The 19,141-nt window shown below is 46.9% G+C and overlaps 1 protein-coding gene across 3 annotated transcripts in view; it reads right to left on the bottom strand.

Moving 5' to 3' along the window:
- The window catches only part of LOC149326806 (uncharacterized), a 106,631-nt gene extending 94,666 nt beyond the window's left edge, over positions 1-11,965 (bottom strand). For 2 of the 3 annotated variants that reach the window (XM_089565058.1, XM_089565060.1), the window contains exons 1-3: positions 11,740-11,858; positions 7,274-7,387; positions 6,075-6,159 (exon numbers count right to left, since the gene is read on the bottom strand). In XM_089565058.1, the coding sequence (XP_089421184.1) occupies positions 6,075-6,159; positions 7,274-7,387; positions 11,740-11,776 (236 nt within the window). In that variant the 5' untranslated portion in view covers positions 11,777-11,858. Of the gene's footprint in view, positions 1-6,074; positions 6,160-7,273; positions 7,388-11,739 lie in introns of all 3 variants that reach the window. The other variant, XM_089565057.1, reaches the window with a different exon arrangement.
- Between the last annotated feature and the right edge of the window lie 7,176 nt (positions 11,966-19,141).

The raw sequence follows: 19,141 nt of genomic DNA, 5'->3' as shown, positions 1-19,141 counted from the left end.
GGCAATTGAAACAGCGACGGTGATTGGGTATGTAGTGCCTTACGTTGACTTTCAGGTATCCTACTTCGATTGTTTCGGGCAAGCTGCTGGTGTTAAATGTAAGGACCATGTGTTTGGTGTCTATTTCCTTGTTATCCTTGCGGATTTTGATCCTGTGGACGTCAATTACATTTTGTTCAGATAGTCCTTGAAGCGTTTCAGTTTCTGTTAGGTGGATAAAGTCAGCCTCTGAGATAACGCCTTTGACTGAGTTGAGGGATCGGTGGGGAGTCACGGAGACAGAGATGTCCCCTATAGAAGCAATGTTTGCAAGTTTCGAGCACTGGATGCTCTCGCGTAGTTCAAGGAGTAGGTCGCCGCTGGACATTTTGGATACCTTGTAGCCAGACCCTAAAGTATCTGTTAGGCATTTGGTAACAAGAAATGTGGATATGATTCGGGCTTGCTTTTCTTCACAGTAAATGTGTATAACATGAAACTTAGTTAAAGTTGGTTTCTTTTTCATGAAAAAGTCTGCTGCTTCGTTCCGCCCTCTTTTGAGAGAGCGATCAGGTTCGGAAAGGGGGGGAGCCATAAAAAATTGATGTTTTTCGGTCATGGTGCCATCACCCACCATGGAGTCCAACAAGGGGACGCGACAGGAACTTGACAGAAAGTCCTGCCCACGCCAGCTGTACACCTTAACTATAACTTAATATGACTCAACTAAGGGTAGTTGGTCACACACGGTTAAACCTTGCTGCCAGGAAAAAGAGGAAAAAAACGAAGAAGAGAGGAGGATACAGGAAAGTTGTAAGAAAGGAAATAGGAAAGTGAAAGATTGAGGGGCGGACAGGAAAAGGCGACTGCCGATTTCCTCCGGTTGGGTCAGGCCGGAGGTGCCGTCTACAGGAAGCTGGGGCCAAAGTGGTGTGTTGCCTCCGCCGAGGGGCCTTAAGGGTCCAAACGCTCGGCATCGGCTCAACCACCAGGATCCCCTTTTCCCCGGACACGGCGATGCCACGCACGGCTAGGCGTGGATGCTCGGGTCCGTGGTGACGCATTGTTCACCACCATCGCCCTGCGGGGATGTCCCTGCGGATGCTCGGGTTAACCCCGTGGTGTCGCCACCCACCAACGTCTGCATGCTGCAGACGTCCCCCTGCTGGGAATTAGCGTTAATGTGTTGACGCCCATGCATGGAGAATTGGTCATTCTCTAGTTAACATTAAGAGATCGCTGGGAGTCCTAATGTCCCTCCTGGTGCAGTTGTGCAGCGGTTATGCGACGCGGCACCGTCCTGCGATGGCCGGTGCTTCCACCCGCGGGGGCCCAATCATTCATTCAACAGCTGCCACCGGGCGCGGTGCGCAGTTTGATGAAAATCCATTAAGCAGGTTATGACAACGTCCCAAGGTAACATGACGTAGGTGGCCCACCTGTCTCTTATTTTGCTTCTCTAAGGATTTTTCGATCAGGACAACGACGCCGGATGTTTTGCGACACGAGCTCCATAGCTCTGTCGCGTTAAAATGAGTAACTCATAGGTTGAAGGGAAGGAAATAAGATTTTTCTCCCTCCCACCGTCCTTCTCTGCATAGCTACTTGCTGACAATGGACGGCGCCTCTGCAGACGAAGCGAACGCGACACCTGCTTAGGAAAAAGGGGATGTAAGGTCTTGGTAGCGGGTAACTCGAAGCACGCGGACGCCTGCACGTTGTTATGCCGGGAAACCCGCCCAGATTCCAAATCTGCAGGCCGCAAACTTTCTCCTGCGAACGTCCCTTTGACAAGCCCTGGTGCTGCGCCGCAAGGCAACGTGCCCTAACGCTCCCTTGACAAGCCACGATGCTGCGCCGTAAGTCAGCAGGGTCTTAAGGAGAAGCATCGGCGAGCAGCGTGCCTGGACACGTCGCTGGGTGCCAGACTACGAGGCGCCCGTTTCCCTTTCCCCAGGGTGTCACCGCGCGCGGCAAAATTTGAAGCGGGTGGCCGGCGCGGTCGCTGGTTGGTCCTTTCGGACTGCCGTCGAGTGCTGCCTTTGGATTGGCCAGTTCTGAGGGGCCGCCGTTCCTCAGGCTATATAAGCCCCACCGCTGCCGCTTGGGCAGCAGCTACAACTACCGGAGTGACCGAGTGACCGGCCCACCGTGAGTCGAGTGCTGCTCACGAGTGGAGTCGGGTGGTGTGACGTGCTGGTGTCTCGCTGATCGTCGCTATGCGAGAACAGTCGCGTTGTGTAGCTCTCGGCCCCCGTGCCGATGTTGAACTATATTATGCCCTGTACATAATGTATAAACCATTTTCTTAGTCTTACCGACGCCTGACTCGGAGTCTTCGCTACCGCTAAGAGAGCTGGCAACGCTCAGTCACGAAACGGGTGGCGAGCGCAACGGGACCAATTCTATGGCACAACATTGGTGGCAGCGGTGGGATGCCCAAAGTCACAACAACGTATCTTCCTTAGCGGAATGCAGCCATCCGGTAACGGATATTTTGAGCTCTCCGTCCGGCCTCGGACCATTGGTGTCGCCGAGCCCGGTGCGAACAATCGCTCGTAAGTTATCAGCTCCCAAGTCGGACGCGCTCGACTGTCTAGCGTTGCCCGCCCGAGCTACATGTCCTCGAATGTCGACAGCCGGAGATTGATGTTTCTGTAACGATAAATCCCGCTAGTGTCAGCACGTTCTTCTGTTCAAAAGAGCACAGCCACCGTGGTCTGCTCGGGCTGTGTTAGGCTCCCGATCGCGGGCTAGAGCGGTGGCTTGACTCCCAGCTTCGAACGAGCGGAGAATATACCGTATCTACTCGCATAACAGACGCAATTTTCACAGCGAAACCTTTTGTACCTTGCATTCTACCCTAGAACCTGCATTCTACCCTAGAATCGTAAGACCATTACGTAGTGCATTATTATTGCGAAAGCAATAGTACTTGCACTTTCCAGGGTGACCACCATCGTGCCGCGGCGGTGACCACCATTGACCATCATTTGACCTTGATTGCAATAGTTGGATCAGATTGGATTACATTGGATTACATTAGATTGAATTGGACTGGATTGGATTTGATTGGATTAGATTAGATTACATTAGATTACAGTAGATTACATTGGATTCGATTGCATTGGATTTGAATGGAATGCAATGGATTGGATTGGATTGTGTAATGATTGTCTAGAACGCCAGTCACTGATTGGTTAGCACAGAATGACGTCACTCGTGAAGCTATTATGTTCCAGTGGCGTGGATATGGATAGGTGGATAAGCGACCATGCGTGACTGTGCACGTTAAGTGCCCGAACAGTGAGAGTGACGTCTGGTAACGCCTCCGCAGTAGCTGTAACTTGCACTGCGACAGGAAGAGTAGACTTCTCCAAGCTGCGGCATTTGGAAGGAATGCGAGGTTGTCGTGCGTCGTAAACCGAAACAAGCCGCATTGCGGTTCGCCATCCATCTGCGGGTTCGCAACGCCTTTATTCCGTGGTAGATTTAGAGACTATAGCGCGGTTGGTAGAGCAGTCCTCAGTGACATCGACCATCAACCTACAAAAGACATCGGGGATATTGGTCTTGCACGTTGCCCGAGCAAAATGTTGTGCACCTGCAGTGCTTGTTCTGCGTCGCAGCTGGAAAGCTTCCGATCGGGTATACGGTGGCTTATATATGCTGTCTTGGCAGGCCTTTTGTGGAGACCTCAGCTGCACGACTCATTGCAAGCTGGTACATCTCAAAGAGCGCATCCCGTTGTGCTATCCAGACGGCTATGTGTACGCGGCCCACATTGTGATCCCGTTCGTCTCTAGGTCACGAATATGAATCCCACGTACCACATCCCACGTACAGTCGACGTACCACATGCAAAAATCCCCCGACGACTTGTTGTGCACCTCACAAAGAGAAAGCCTGGCCGTGCTAATGCAGTCAGCGAAGTCTGGTTGGGACGAGCTCCCGAGCAGGCACGCTTTGTCGATGGCTCCTCGGCGGTCTGCCCTCTTTGGCGCTCACATGTTTCCGTTCGTCAGAACATGGTGAGGCCAGCCGTTGCCTCGAGCCATGCACTCTAGCTTTCTTCCCTCTCGCTGCTCCCTCCTGTCCCCTAAACGTGGAAAGGGAGATTTCCCACTCTCTACAGAGCCACCTGCTAACCGCGGCACGTGGCCGCCACCTCTTACAGTTGGCAGGTGACGGCCACGAAATTATATTGAGATAAATTTAAAAAATTCGCTGTGGCTTAGCTTGGTTAGGCCCGGTAATTGCGAAAGCAATATCCGTACCTACGCCATGGTGCAGCTGGTAGTGTAGCTGGTGGTGGTGCTTGTGGTTAGACTTGTGGTGATGCACGGCGCGTTGCCATGACGTCATCCGAGGCGTCGCTGCATCCTGACCAGTCAGTGTGACGGGCTGCAACTTGCGTGTACGCTAACGACACCAACGCCGCATGAACGGGAAATGTGGCCTCGACAGGGGGCAATCTAAAATTCAGGGGTCACTTTGGCACTCTAAAGTGCTGCAAGGCGAAAGCCTTTCCTTGAGCACTGGTTTTCGTTGATTTCTGTATTTTTTAAATTTTTTGTGCTTTTTATTACTTTTTATCTTTTATTACTTTTTATCTTGTTTTCTGTTTATGTGGTCTTAATTTTTCTTATTTTTTATTTTTTGATTTTCTTTCCGTCAGGGAAGGGAGGAAAATGGGAGTGAACGAAGACACCGCATTGACTAGACGCGCCTTTGTTCATTCCAAACCATCGGCTCGCATGGCGGAGTGGTTAGCATGCTCGTCTCGCACTCCGGAGACCGGGGTTAGATTCGCGCACTCGGCCAATTTCCTACTAGGTTTTATTTATTTTACTTGCAGCATCACTATACGATCCCTTTATTTATGTTGTTGTTGTTGTTGTTATCCCTTTATTTAGCCAAGTACAATTGGCCCCGTTTGAATTTCGCGCACTGTGACGTCACGATATTTTCGACCAATTGAAAAGCGTGACATTTCTGTCGACAACTCCTGTTTACAACGATGAGGCATTGAAGGCTTCCGCCTTAAAATAGCTCAGCTGAGTCGTGTGCAGGACAATTCCGCTGGTCTGAGAAGAGGTCCGAAAGGAGCTTTGCTTTGCGCGATAGTTGCCTGACCTTTCGTCCCGCTCAAAGAAGGTTCCACAACTGTTGCTAAAGCGGACCGAATGAAACTCCCGCCGCTGTTGCGGCAGAGGGACCTACAAGTCACAAAGGCGCGGTTCATGATTTCTGTTCGTTTTGGATATTCAGGACAGCACATTTCGAGCTGCAATACTGCCAGAGCAAGCTATAGGTAGCGGTAGTCATGAGTAGGTAATACCCCTGTCAAGCGGGCAAGTTAAGTGCACTTACGGGGAGTGCGCTTCGGCATCCCGAGTGACACTTTGGGCTACGCAGTGCTAAACGGGAAAGCAAAGTGCACTTGGTAGTAAAAAAAAATGGCAACAAAAAATGAGCAGAATTTCGGAACAGGACGATGGAAAAGAAGAAAAGACTCATATTTGATTCCTTAACGTGATAGCGCAAATAAAACGAGGTTCAACATTTTTTAACGATGAAAAAAGTGAAAATAGAAGAAAAGCGAAGTCCAGCCAAGACTATCCAGAATTTTGACAACAAACAAGATTGCGGCAGGCAGCGATGTTGCATCTGATCACGTTTACTTTTGTTTTCTTGCTTCGCTTGTAGCTATAACCAACGAACTTTTTTCTGAAAACAGTGTTATAGCACGTAAAATAAAGTTGTAAGTACTTTTACGCGCTATACATTTTGTACCACTGGAACCACTGGCGTCGAGGCTACGCACTCGGCCAGCAAAGTGTGGTCCGTGAACGCACTCCTAGCGGAGTGCACTCTTCCGCGAGTGACACTCCACTTGCGTCGTTTAGATGCGGCAAAGTGTACATTCACCGAAGTACACTCTCCGTAAGTGTACTTAACTTGCCCGCTTGACAGGGGTATAAAAATCGTTATGCGTGATTTATTTATTGGCGCAATTTTGTCAAAAGCCCCTTTCCCGCGTGTTATATATATGCAGTAAATAGGTGCAGAAAAATGCAACTTGCGTTACGTACTTGTCCTTCTGCTTCAAATGAAGCATGGAGAAAAACCCGTTCCAGTAGTCCCTGTGCACTGCTCCCACCGGGGTGTTCCTTTGTGCTGAAGAAGAGAAACAAAAAAAAAGACTGAAAAAGAACAATTCATAACTTCTCTTTTGCTTTAAAGGTGAATTCTCGAAATTGTAAGAAACCATTTTCCGGAAGTGCGCAGCGTGCGGTTGTTTCTTTCTTTCTTTTTTAGCAGAAATAAAACTTTTCTTACGCTGAGAGCGATGATCAGCAGAGGCCCACGCACGCAAGTACACGAGCGAAAAGAACACTCCCTGCGAACATTCCCTGCTTGTGGCATCAGTAGTCGGTTACAACTCAAGAACGACGCGCCAAATAACCCTGAAATGAGCGCCTCCAGCCAGTGGCGTTGACCACTTCTCCTCCTCCTCCTCCACTCATCCCCTTGGGGCGGCTAGCGTGAAGACGCAAGGATGAATGGAGAATAACCGCGATTGCCCGCGGCGTCATGGACATCGGTCGACGCCACTCGCTGGAGGGGGCCTCCTGTGAAGAGCAACTGCCGATCTGCTCTTCAGTTGTGTCCAACTGCAGTAAACGCAGTGTTTCGAGGAGAGACAGCACCTCTGACAGCCACCTAGAACGAACAGCACCCATACACTGCACAAGCATCCTTGTAAGGAGGAAAGGTCCCGAAGTGCCTATTTTATTCACTTATACAAGCGAAGAAGCCGTGGCGATCCTATGGGGGGGGGGGGGGGGGGAGCGGGCGGTCGCCTTTCCCAAAAGCCTTTCCACATCGTTCCGAACGTCCTTTGTCGGGCTCTCGTAAGCCGAGACGCAATTTTTGACGTAGAACCGCAAAGCTTTTTCCTGTGTGATGCATCAAGCAGTCCCCTATACTTCGTACGTTCACCGTATTAGCCGTTGTCTTATTTCACACAATTATACCTTCTACAGGTTGCTAGTTATACGAGTACAATTCGTAGTGATTGTTCAGGTATCATGGTTTTGGCGTAAAGGGACAGTAATGCTTGAAGAGTGCTTGAAGTTCTTGAGGTGTCTCAGCCGAATTTTTTTTTTCATATTTTTTTTGGCTGTGAAAAAGAAGGTGCCTCAGTTGTTTTAAAACGCTTGCCAATGAATGATCCCAGCCAGAAAGCGGCCACTAAAGCATTGGCAGCTGGACGCAATCAAACACTTACCTTGGATTCCTTTCCGGAAGATGAGCTCCAGAGTGGTGCAGAACGGCAGCAGGAGGCCATTGGCGTCGTCGATTGGCAACACAAGGCAGTGGCGGCGAAGGTCAAATATGTGGTCTGCGAATTCATGCGAAGCGAGCATTAAGCGCCCCCTGCAGGCAAGGAGTTTCTAAAAGATCAACAGCGGTGAACTAGTCTCGTTTCATTTTTACTTGGTCATTCACACATACTGCAGCCCTGAATCTGTATCGAAATGGGAGTGGGCAAAAGTGCATTACCACAGGCTCACAACGGTGTTCAAGTATTCCTTTAGTTGAAGCAAAACCAGATAGAAGGAAGGAGTTCAGTTCGAAGGAGAAAGTTCAGCTTGAACTTGCCGGTGTGGGCTTCAAAAGGTGATAGACTTGGAGGATGACGGTTTGTTGCAAGGAACAGCTTCAGGTGTATCGATTTTTTTACTCTTTCAGGCAGAAAAAGACGCATTTATTCCTGAGAAAATTTAGCTAAATTTTTATCCTCCTCTAGAATTGTGCTCGTAACATGAGGACCGAAGGTGACTCCCTGATCGTCGCCATTTTGAAGCTTATGGTGGTGGAGTCTAGCCTCTGGGATCCACGCGCAAAAAAAAAAAAATCTCTCGACACACCGAAGCTTGACTACGGAAGCGGTCTGTGACAGTGACACATGTATTTAATTCCTGGCCATTATGGCATAAAAAAAACCTTCGTTTTCAGTGAACCAGTGTCTTAGTTGTTAAAATTTCACAATCTATCGATACAGGCCAACCTCAGTTTGTCATCAGTGTCCGTTTAACTTTTTAGGGGCCCCGGTGACGCCCCAGCGTAGCAAATTCCAGGCTCGCCGATTGCACACTGTCCACTCATTTCTTCATGCAACTTACATGCAAGTCCTTATGTCAGTCCGTTCCCAGTCGTCTGGACTTTCTGCTGAAATAATTTTGTGTTACTGAAGAAGCTATGTTAAGAAAATGGGGTGCGAATGTGCTGTTTCAAGGGGACGTTAAAAAAAAATACTCGTCTCTTATTTTCTATGAATTCGTGTGAAACGAATAACAAAAATTGTTTACTCTCCCTGGGCCCATGAAGGTTACAGGTGTTGCGGCCAAATGCTTGAAATGCTTTTTTTCTGTGAATAATTCGTTGATTTTCGGTTCCTTGCCAATATTCCGCATTGGGCATTTGGGTGCCATTTTATCTCTTAATGGAAATATATTGAAACTTATTCCGCTCGAGATTAGCCGTATTTCTCGACACATATTGTGTATCGCCCATTATGTTCCGCGTATAGAGTAGGCTAATGGGCGAGACATTTGTCAAATAATATCGTAACAACAGCTGCAAAAATTAAAACCTTGAACCGGGGACTCAAGGGGGGAAGTTTCAATTTGCTGACCAAATTGCGGCCTGTGACACGGAATGCACCTTTTCAAGAGAAAGGATACTGCTCTAATTGCAGACACGTACAAGCGCAAAAAAAAACACGGACAGAGAAAGAGACTCGGACAACATGAGCGCTTTGTTGTCCAAGTCTCTTTCTATGTACCTGTTGTTCTGCGCTTGCCTACGTGTCTGCTATGAACCAACTAGCCCAAAGGTCTGCGCTCCAATTGCCCTGTATTGCCCCCAGTACCCAGAATCCTTCTCTTTTCTCATTTCTTGCTTTCCTCCTTGCGTGAAGGGGTGCATGTAGTCATCGCCAGGGATGGCCGCGATTATCCCGATGAAGACACGTGCATTTGTCGAAACCTTGGTCGACGAACTAAGGCTTCGCCCTCAATCCCTGCGTTCAAGTTTGCCCATCAAATAGCGCTCGTCCGTCTCTTTCCTTTTCTCGTCCTTGTGTGCTTCGTTCGCGCTTTTTTTCAGTCATGCATATACACCAACTCGCCGAACTTTCTGCTCTTCTAAGCACCTTTCTCGCTCCCCTCTACTGCAGGGTCCTACCAGAATCGTTGCGATAGTGATGACCCGGCCTCTCTGTTCGCCGTAAAAAGTCATCACTTCTTGAACACCGACAGCATCCATGATGTCGAACGCATCATGGATGGTGTCCGGAGACGTTCTGTCATGCTGTCATGGAGACGTGATGTCGAAGACATCGCGCATCATCCATGACGATGTGCGATGTCTGTGCACGTTGAATACCCCAGGTGGCCGAAATTTTTCCAGAGACCTCCACTACGGCCTCTCTTCTTCCTTTTTTCTTTCACTCTCTCCTCTCACTCGCGCCAGTCCTGTCTTGTTGTGTGTATTGTCTTCGTCTTTTAGCGCCAGTACGCTTTTTGCGTAAACATGTCATGCTATACAACCAACTAGCTGAAATCAAAGTATTGCTCCTTTATCCCTTCGCTTGGGGCGCGGTTCAGGTGCCCAGCGAGATAAACGAGACAGTGTGTCATTTCGTTGCTTCAAAAAGTAATTTTCTTTATTTTCTTCCCTTTGCTCGTCCAGTCGGCAATCTTAATCTTACACTGAAGGTTGCTCGCGACCTGCACCTGAGTAACTGTGACAAGAAGCATACCTGTGTGTCTGCATACTTTGAGAAAGCTAGTCATTTTAAGCAAAGCACATTTTACAGCAATGACGCAGAACTTTTTGCTGGGCTAGTTGGTCCATTTTGACATGAGTGAAAACAGTGCGCAAGAAGAAGCCCGAAGGCGAAGCGAAGAAGGGACAGGAAAGAGCGCTCTTTCCTGTCCCTTCTTCGTTTCGCCTTCGGGCTTCTTTCGCGCTGTTTTCACTCATGTGAGTACAGCAATGACATCCGTAAGTACGAAAAACCTCGATATTCTTCGCAAAGGTAAAGTGCTCGAAATCCCTATATATATGCCTTGCTATCCACGGCAAACGCAGCTGCTGTGAGTCGAATATAGCACGACCCTGGGATCGGCTGCCTTCGGAGCAAGCGCCGCCGCTCTGGCTCAATAGAAACTGACCTGATTGCAAAAGTCCTTTATTGAGCTTAACGAAAAGCAATCGTTGTCGGTTAGCACGGCCGAAAACATCTATCCTTTTTATCGCAGCTTCACTGTAGATCTTTGTTGCACTGCTTAAGCAACTCAGAAGAGGCAGATGCTATCGTGCTTTAGTATTCCAGGCTTAAAACGTCTTTCTTTGTGCATGGCAATTAACGAAAAGTTAATGACTGCAGTCGCGGATATTTTTGACTCAGTGCAACACGACCACTGTAGCGCAACTTGCTGTTCCGACTTTTATTGCATCTTCAACTGAATTGTGCCACATGCGCCCTTTTATGATGTTCTGATATTTTAATTGCATGCATTATTCACTTTTATTACATGAAATGCTGCATCCTCTTGCACATTGTGGATATTGCTGTGTCCGGGTGCTTTTCTGATAACGTGGCATTCACTTCCGTGTAAAAGTAAAACTAAGGTGCACTAAAACAGTGCATAATGCATGCGTCAGACGGGTAAGGACTGCCCCAATTAACTATACCGTCCGTGAAATATATATGAGAAAGTGAACAGTAGAGAAATTTGCTCTGAGCAAATATGCATAAGCTTTAGTGGCAATATGCGAAGTTCCTATGGAGATCAGCGAAGTGGAAGGAAATTTTAAGTTCTGGTTTCTATATAATTCCGACAAAATAAATACACTATGATAGATTCAACAATTGAGGAGGAAGCGTACAAGAAACGTGTTTATGGCAATTGCGGTAAACTGCGGGTTTTAAAAAGTTATATCTGCCTATTTTTTTTTAGGTGTTTTCTTTCAAATCGAGAAAGATGAAGCAACTCTGTCAATACCAGAAAAAAGAAAGCTTTTCTGAATTCAGGAAACAAAAAGTGGAAAGAAATCATCAGAAGAGTTGATTTATACGTTGGCGACAGACCCAAGTAGAGAAGAAATAAACGGCACAATTGAGGGGGCCACGTCGCGCGCTTACCTGCCTGTCAGTGTCACTGCTGAGGTCAGCGAGACGTTACATGAGCCATTTTTGCGCTCACACGGCGTCGGGACAGACACGCTTCTACGGGGGCTGTGGTTGAGGGCGCGACAAACGCGCAAGTCGACTGAATGAGAGGATGGCTCCCTCACAGCGAGGAAAAGCAGCGCAACAGACGAGGACGATGGAAAAAGACAACAAAAGCTATACTACTGTCTTTCCTGCCGTTTTCCTCTGTTGCGACGGATTTTTCTCGCTGTAAACATGCAAATCTTTTACCGACAGGTGAGGTGCAAAGACACGCTGGTTTAGTCAGCTAGCCTAGCACACCGTGCGGATCCACTAGCCACCGCACAAATTTCGCATCTCTACAAACAGCGCGCGAGCGTTCTGATCCGCTTCCGGAAATCCGCCACAACAGCCGTCAGCCACGTCGCCATGCCTTCTCTTCGCTCGCGGCGCAGTTTGCAACGGGAGGCTGTATTGCGCGAGCACAGTGCGCGTGAAGTTTGCGCGTCTACAACGGCGGTTGTTCCCACCTTTGAGCTGCTTGAATAGCGGGTCACTCACGGACATGTTGGCGCACAGAACATGGCCTCCCCTCCGCGACGGCCGACTCGGTCGCAGCTGGGCGCTTGCGTCTACACAGACGGGAGAGGGGGAGAGTTGCGCCGAGTGCGTCTGCTGCCTGAGCCCAACCGCTGCGGATTTCAGTGCAGCCGAGCCTGCGTAGCCTCGCTCACCCACGGCGGCAGCTGAATTCATTATCCGGCGCCGCTACAATCGCTAATCGCTGGCATTCACTTCGTTTTGGGTGCAGTTCCTGAGTGGTGGACTCCCCGCGAAATATCTATCCTTTGTTTCGAAGCCAATTCAGTTTTGTACTCTCAAGAAAGCTAGTTGCCTCCTCCGGACTCCCATGCGCTCAGCGCTGCACACAATTAGCCTAGCGCGGTCTGCCGTTGTCGCAGCTGCGGCCGACGTAAAAAACAGCTGTGCGGCCGGCGCTCGAGGCAAGCCACTCCTCGTCACCGCCTAGTTGGTTCTTGCGCTGGCGCACCTCAATCAGGCATGAATGCTCATATGCGATACGGTCGCATTAAATGGCCGGCTGCTTCACACTTCGGCCGTTGACCCCGTGGTGGGCCCGGAAGTGAAATGCTTCCCGCACTTGTTTAAAGTGCGCGAGCACCGCAATTCGAAGCGCCATGGCTTCGGTAACAAGTAGCGAGTGCAAGACCAAAAAGTCATCTGTTTAAAGAAGATTAACCGTGCAGTGTTAAAGAAGGAACAGAAGTAAACATATTGTTACGGGCTTGGGCAAACGCAGGAAGGGCACGGCGGAGAACGAAAGAAGAGGAAGTTGATAGTGTTGTGCCCCGCTGGACGCTGATTCCCGCTCGCCGATTCAACCTCTCGCCGCTGGCCTGTTGAACCAGCTAGAACACTCCGGCTGTGAAATTATAGCCGTAACAATATATATATATATACACATACGCACTGACGACCATATTTTTATTCGACGTCGAAATACAGGCAACCGGAGGCAGGTCAGATCTCATAACATACTTATCTCTGGCAAATTCCAATTTAGTTTTTCTGACACCATATATACGTAATGAAATAATGACGCAATTGGATCTTTCCGCTATGAGATATCTTATTTCAGTGCCGTGCGTCTTATAAAGGGTATTGTTGACATGACCGCCAAGCCGCTCGCGGGCATATGCAATGGCACTGTTGACGAAGGGGGGTTTCGTAGTGATGCTAATTTAGGTCGTTTCAGCGCTACTCATGAAGAAGGCGACTTCAAACGCCTGAACAACTCCCGCCGAATTTTCGTGCTCACAGTGTTCTCTAAGAGGGGTCATTATTAGGCGTTGTCCTCGGTACCCTCAAGAGCATAAAGTATTTGTTCCCCAGCAATACGGCCTTCAGAAGATTGCAGCCCCTAATAAGCGCTGCTTGAGATTAAAGACAGCCATTGAAAACGTGGACAGTTATTAACGGCAGGCATATTCTTAGGTGTACACAAAACTTTTGATTCCGTTAGACATACCATATTACGAAAATAGCTTGATTACTATGGGATAACGGGAATAGCTTTTAGACTGTTGAAAATCATCTCACACGTCGCCAACAGTGCTCAGCGTTTAATGGCTGTGTTTGAACTGTATTTATGTGCATACAGAACTGAATTTTATTTGTGTATATTTGCATCAGTATACGTTGTACCATAGTCCATCGACGTTTTTTTTTTTACTATACTAAACCCGAAGACAAGAATGTCAACCAAAACTTCGGCCTCATTTCTAAGATTAATGCTCTTTGAGGAAAGTTACATGAAATTTCTAGGCATAATTTTTGAACCGTATGTTCGCCCAAAGGTTTTCCGTTCTGCAGGTTTCAGTGATAGAAACGATCTACCAGTAGCAGCTAAAAAACAACTGCCCATCCCGGTCCTTCATTGCTCTCCGTTGCTCTCCAGACGTTGCTCTCCGGACTGACCTTGGTGAGCTAAGTAATTTGTGCGGCAGGTAATTAACGCAGATAAAACTAAACACCTCAAGTTTACTTCCGTTCCCAACACGAGCCCTAATGCCTACTCAGTTAAAAATACTACCATTGAAACTGCAGCGTCGGTAAAATACCTCGGTGTAAATTTTAACTCTAATTTATCCTGGAGCCCTCATATTGAACAAATCACTAACAAAGCCTTAAAAAAACTTGGTCTTCTTAAACGCCGACTGCACCAAGCCAACCAGGACACAAAACTACACGCATTCAACATGCTGATCAGGCCTGCGATAGAATATGCGTCGGTGATCAGGAACCCTCATCACGTCTATTTTATCAACATGTTGGAATCTATTCAAAACAAAGCTGCTCGTTTCATCCTTTCCCGTTACTCTCGGTATCAAAGTGTAACAGCACTGAAAATATCGCTCCATCTCTCGCCTCTGGTCAAGCGCAGAAAATTCAGCCGTTTATCTTTTTTCCATACTATCTACCACAGCAACACACCATTTCCAAGCTCTCATCTTCTCCCGGCACCGCACACATCGGCTCGTGTAGATCACATGAAGAAGATTAAACCTATTTTCGCTCGGACAGAACGATACAAATACTCACCTTAGGTCTTGTCTATCGAAGAGTGGAATTTGCTTCCTTCTAGCATTGCGACTATCGCTGAAACATCATCATTTCAAACAGCTCTTTGGTCCTATTTAGAAAATTCTAACATATGTTGATGTGCGTTCTTCTTTTTTTATCACTGTGTGATTCACTTCTTATGTTTCGTTTTTTTTTTTTCCTTGGTTGCTCCAGTATGTGTGTGTGCTGGCCGTAACGTTCCGCAAAATGTTAGATGCTGTGTTTAGTAACTTTCGAAGCCGGGATTTTTCTTGAATTTTTGAGGGCTTTGCTACATGTGCATTAATTCAAATACCTCATATCAGCCTTTTTTTTCCTTCCTCTTATTAACTTGTACCTGCCTTCTTAACTTGTTTACTTCTGTTTTCAGCCGTTTGTATTCTGTGTTGTATATCTGTTGTTTTCTTTGATGAATCCCCCCCTATGTAATGCCCTCATTGGGCCTTTAGGGTATTGAAATAAAAAATAAATAAACATGTGAATTACTGTTTTCTGGAGTGCGGAACTATCCCGATTATCAGTAATAAACTTCACGCCTTACATAAAAGAGGCATCGGTCACTGCAAACTAAACCATTCACTAAGAGCACATGCAGTTCTTTATGAAGCAGAATCTATTAGCAATCGACCAAACATGTAAAAATTTGTTCGCAGAATACGTAAGTACATTGGCGATATCATACTGGCAAACAACTCTTCCCAAATAATTGCTTAATAATTAATGCAGGTGAAAACTTACGCCACCCGCATTGTGAAGAGTGCCGACAGTGTAAAACTACGGCTTTCAGAAAATGTCTTACCAAATAACCAAAACATTAATTACTGATCCGGATGAACTCATACTAATAAAGGCAATTACTAATAATAAATCATTTTAAAAATAAATCGTGTGTTGTTGGTCTGGTAGCTCTTATTTGCTACTCCTGTTCGGTTACATGTCATCTCTTTCTAGCTTTCTTGGAATTGTGTGCCTGTTTCCTATATTGTAACTAACATTGTGACTATTACCCATAATTCATGGGCTGTCTCTTTTCAGTCCTCATTCGATTCTTGTATTGTGTGAGCTCATATCGATTTTGTTTTTCTAATACATTTGTCAAAAACCTTGCGTGCTATTTTCCTTTATCCCGTCTGCGAAAACGTATGTTCTACAGTTTTCTTGCGGTACACGCAATTCTCTAAGTCGCTGTTATCTTGAACTGACAGGACAGTCTTTTGTCAGGTGCATAAAACAACTTTTGCCTCTTTTGCCCTGGGTTCGTTTACCTGTTCTAGCGAAACCAAACTAAACTTAACGTCAAGTTACGGACCCTGCTTCACTCAGGCATGTACGCGACTTCCTTTCATGAAAGACAGCATGTTGATAGGGCACCACTTTTAAAATCGAGGAAACGGCGACTTTAAAAGGCAGGTCTGTGAGAAATGTTTTGAGTAGTCTGCTCGAGTGGTTGCGCCTATATTTCAAGAAAATGTACCATTATACGTCGCATCGCAATGGCACGAGATCCTATCCCGAATGTACTGTACATTTGGCCTTTCATAACATCACATCACATCACTTTAATTTCCTTAAAGGCCCCTTGCGGGGTGTTACATAAGGGATGGTTTTTAAGGCGAAAGCCTTTAATGTCTCATCGTTGTAAGCAGCAGTTGTCGACAGAGAATGTCACGCTTTTCAGTTGGTCGAAACGGTCGTGACGTCACAGTGCGCCAATTTCAAACGGGGCCAATTGTACTTTGGCTAGTAACCATGCAACCAATTGAAGGGACCATATAGTGATGCTGCAAGTAAGTGGGACTGAGCTTAGTTAATTGCTTAATTACCCAATTAGCTTAATTAACTTCTCTAGTCAGGCTATATAAATAAATAAAACCTATTAAGAAATTGGTCTAGCTCGGGAATCGAACCCCGGTCTTCGGAGTGCGAGACGAGCATGCTATCCACTCCGCCATGCCAGCTCGATGGTTTGGAATGAACAAAGGCACGTCTAGTGAATACGGTGTCTTCGCTCACTGCCATCCTCCTCCCTTCCCTTCCGGCGAGGTTTAGGTGTCCACCGAGATATGAGAGAGAAATACATTTCCTTTCCTCAAAAACCAATTTACCGACGAGCGAGGCGTAAAACCGAATGGGCGATGGCGTTCTATGGACTCCCTGGCAGCGTTGCAAGACGCTCTCGCGTTCCACTCTTAGAGGCGAAGCTTAACATCTTAACCACACATCAGTGACCACACTTTAGGTCAAAAAAGTGCACCCCCCCCCCCTGAATTTTGACGGGTGTCCACCGAGATATGTGAGACAGTTACTGCGTAATTTTCTTTCCTCAAATACAATTTTCATTTTCTTCATTACGGGCCATCTTCGTCTTTCTTCTTTCACTCCCACTTCCTCCGTTCCTCTACGGTGCGGTTCAGGTGTCCACCGAGATGACCGAGATTTACTGCACCATTTCCTTTCCTCAAAAACCGTTGCGTTGAAACGGCAAGGCATCGCGCCGAACGGGTGGTGGCGTTCCGTGGACTCCCTGGCAGCGCTACAACACGCTGTCGCGTTCCACTCCTAAAGGCGAAGCTTAAGCTTAAGCTTAATTAGCAGTTAATTAGTATTCAGGCATTGATCAGTAATTAACCATTAATTAGTGATTTGTCATCACTTAGTAATTAGTACTCAATTACATGTGACGCCACCAGTGCCACAGAAGCACTGAAAGTGGTGCGGAAAACGCTTTCGCCTCTACGCACTTTAGACAGTCAAAGTGCCCCCTGAATTTTTACGAAGTACAGGCGTTCACAGCAGTCATGAATGTTGCAGGGCAGTTGATGGCAGCGATATCGTGGGGAAGGCCGTTCCAGTCAGCTGCTACTCGGCAAAAAAAATGAATTGGAGAAAACAGTAGTACGGGCACGTGGGCGCAAAACTTGAAGAGGGTGACTGATGCGATGGGATCTGCGCGGCGGAGTGTGCAGATGTAGGGTAGTTGTCTGAGTGGTGGATAAAAAAAAAACTTGTGAAATAAGACCAGACTGGCAGTGCGACGGCGAGCAGAAAGATTAGACAGACCTGATTGCAATTTTACAGATGATATGCCAACGTCGTATGAATATGAGGAATGAATGAATCTGGTGGCTTAGTTCTGCACAGCTTCGAGGGCGATTGTTATATATGTTTGGTGAGGGTTCCAGATGGCCGGTGCGAATTCCAGTTTAGTTCTGATGAGTGAAATATATGCTTGTAGTCTTAAATATTGAGGGGCATCCCGCAGGTGACGTTTCAAGAAGCTAAGTGTTTTATTAGCTGGTGATATTAGGTTAGTCACATGCAGACACCAGGATAAATCATTACAAATGGTGATTTTTTAAGTATTTGTACGACTGGATGAGGTCGACAGAGGGGTTAGAATTTGTGTACTGGAAAACAAAAGGATTTCAGCGGCGGTAAAAAGACATACTTACATTTGTTAGGGTTGAGTGTCGTCAGCCACTGCAGACACCAATTTTGCACATACTTTAGGTCTGCCTGTAGGGATTCTTGATCAGAAGGATTCGTGACTGAATGATAAATAACGCAGACATCAGCAAACAGACGGATATGACAAGATATGTGTTGGGGTAGGTCGTTAATGTAAATAAAGAATAACAAAGGACCGAGGACGGAGCCCTGCGGGACGCCAGAGGTTACTGGAAGCGGGTGGGAGGGCTGATTATTAATGAAGACAGACTGAGAACAATGCGTGAGGAATAATTTTATCCACGCCATGATGTTTGAATCTAGCTTCAGCTGAGAGAGTTTGAGAAGCAAGCGTTCATGAGGTACTTTGTCGAATGCCCTAGCAAAGTCTAGGAATATGCCATCAGTTTGCAGGTTATTGTCAAGGTTGGCGTGAATGTCATGAAGAAAAATGGCTAGTTGAGTTTCGAAGGAAAAACCTTTCCGAAATCCATGCTGGGACTAATGGAAGAAGTGATAGAAATCTAGGAATTATATGATTTGGCTGTAAAGGAGATGTTCCATTTATTTGCAGGGTACACTTGTTAATGAAATGGGGCGACAATTAAGAGGTGAATCAGTAGTACCTGTTTTGTGGACGGAAACGACCTTCCCCACTTTACAGTCGTCAGTTATGGTTCCTTCAGACAGTGATTGCGTAAAACATGCACAAAGGATACTGAAGCAAGCCAGTTTAGTGTTCTTTCAAATTTTTGAGTTTATATCATCTATGTCGGTGGCGGATGAGTTCTTCATTTTATCAATTATGCATGATATTCCGCTACTGTTGAAAGTTAGGGGTTCCATGGCTGTGGAGATAACAATGGGTGATGTAGAAGAGGGCAATTCGCATTCGTCAGGAAAAACGGAAAAAAAGCAGTGTTAAATGCGTTTGCATTTTCGCTATCAGTCATTCTAACGCCAGCATTGTTAGTGATGGTGATAGCGCGCGCTTCCTTTGGGTTTATCACCTTCCAGAATTTTTTGGGGTTATCGACTATCACTTTTAGACGTACCCAGGGCTTATACAACAATGGTTCGCATTTGTCCTTGCACCTACAACAAGATACCCTGGTGCGACTAACAAGACTCATGACCTCTGATGCTCTCTGAGCCTTGCATTCAGGCAACACCCCGTTCGGGCATAATAAGCGTGGCCACACAGGACAGCGGTGTTTATTACGCTGCCCTTGAAGACTAAGGCGCCAACTTCTTCGCCCGACGGCACACATGTCGTCACCGCAACTGCGTTTTCAACTGTTAGCCTTCGTTTACAAAACCTAATTTTCTTTTTGTCCGGAG

The sequence above is a fragment of the Amblyomma mixtum genome, chromosome 10, assembly GCF_055824585.1.
Source record: "Amblyomma mixtum isolate Tamu chromosome 10, ASM5582458v1, whole genome shotgun sequence".
NCBI lineage: Eukaryota > Metazoa > Arthropoda > Arachnida > Ixodida > Ixodidae > Amblyomma > Amblyomma mixtum.
This window is presented reverse-complemented; position numbering and strand designations above follow the sequence as displayed.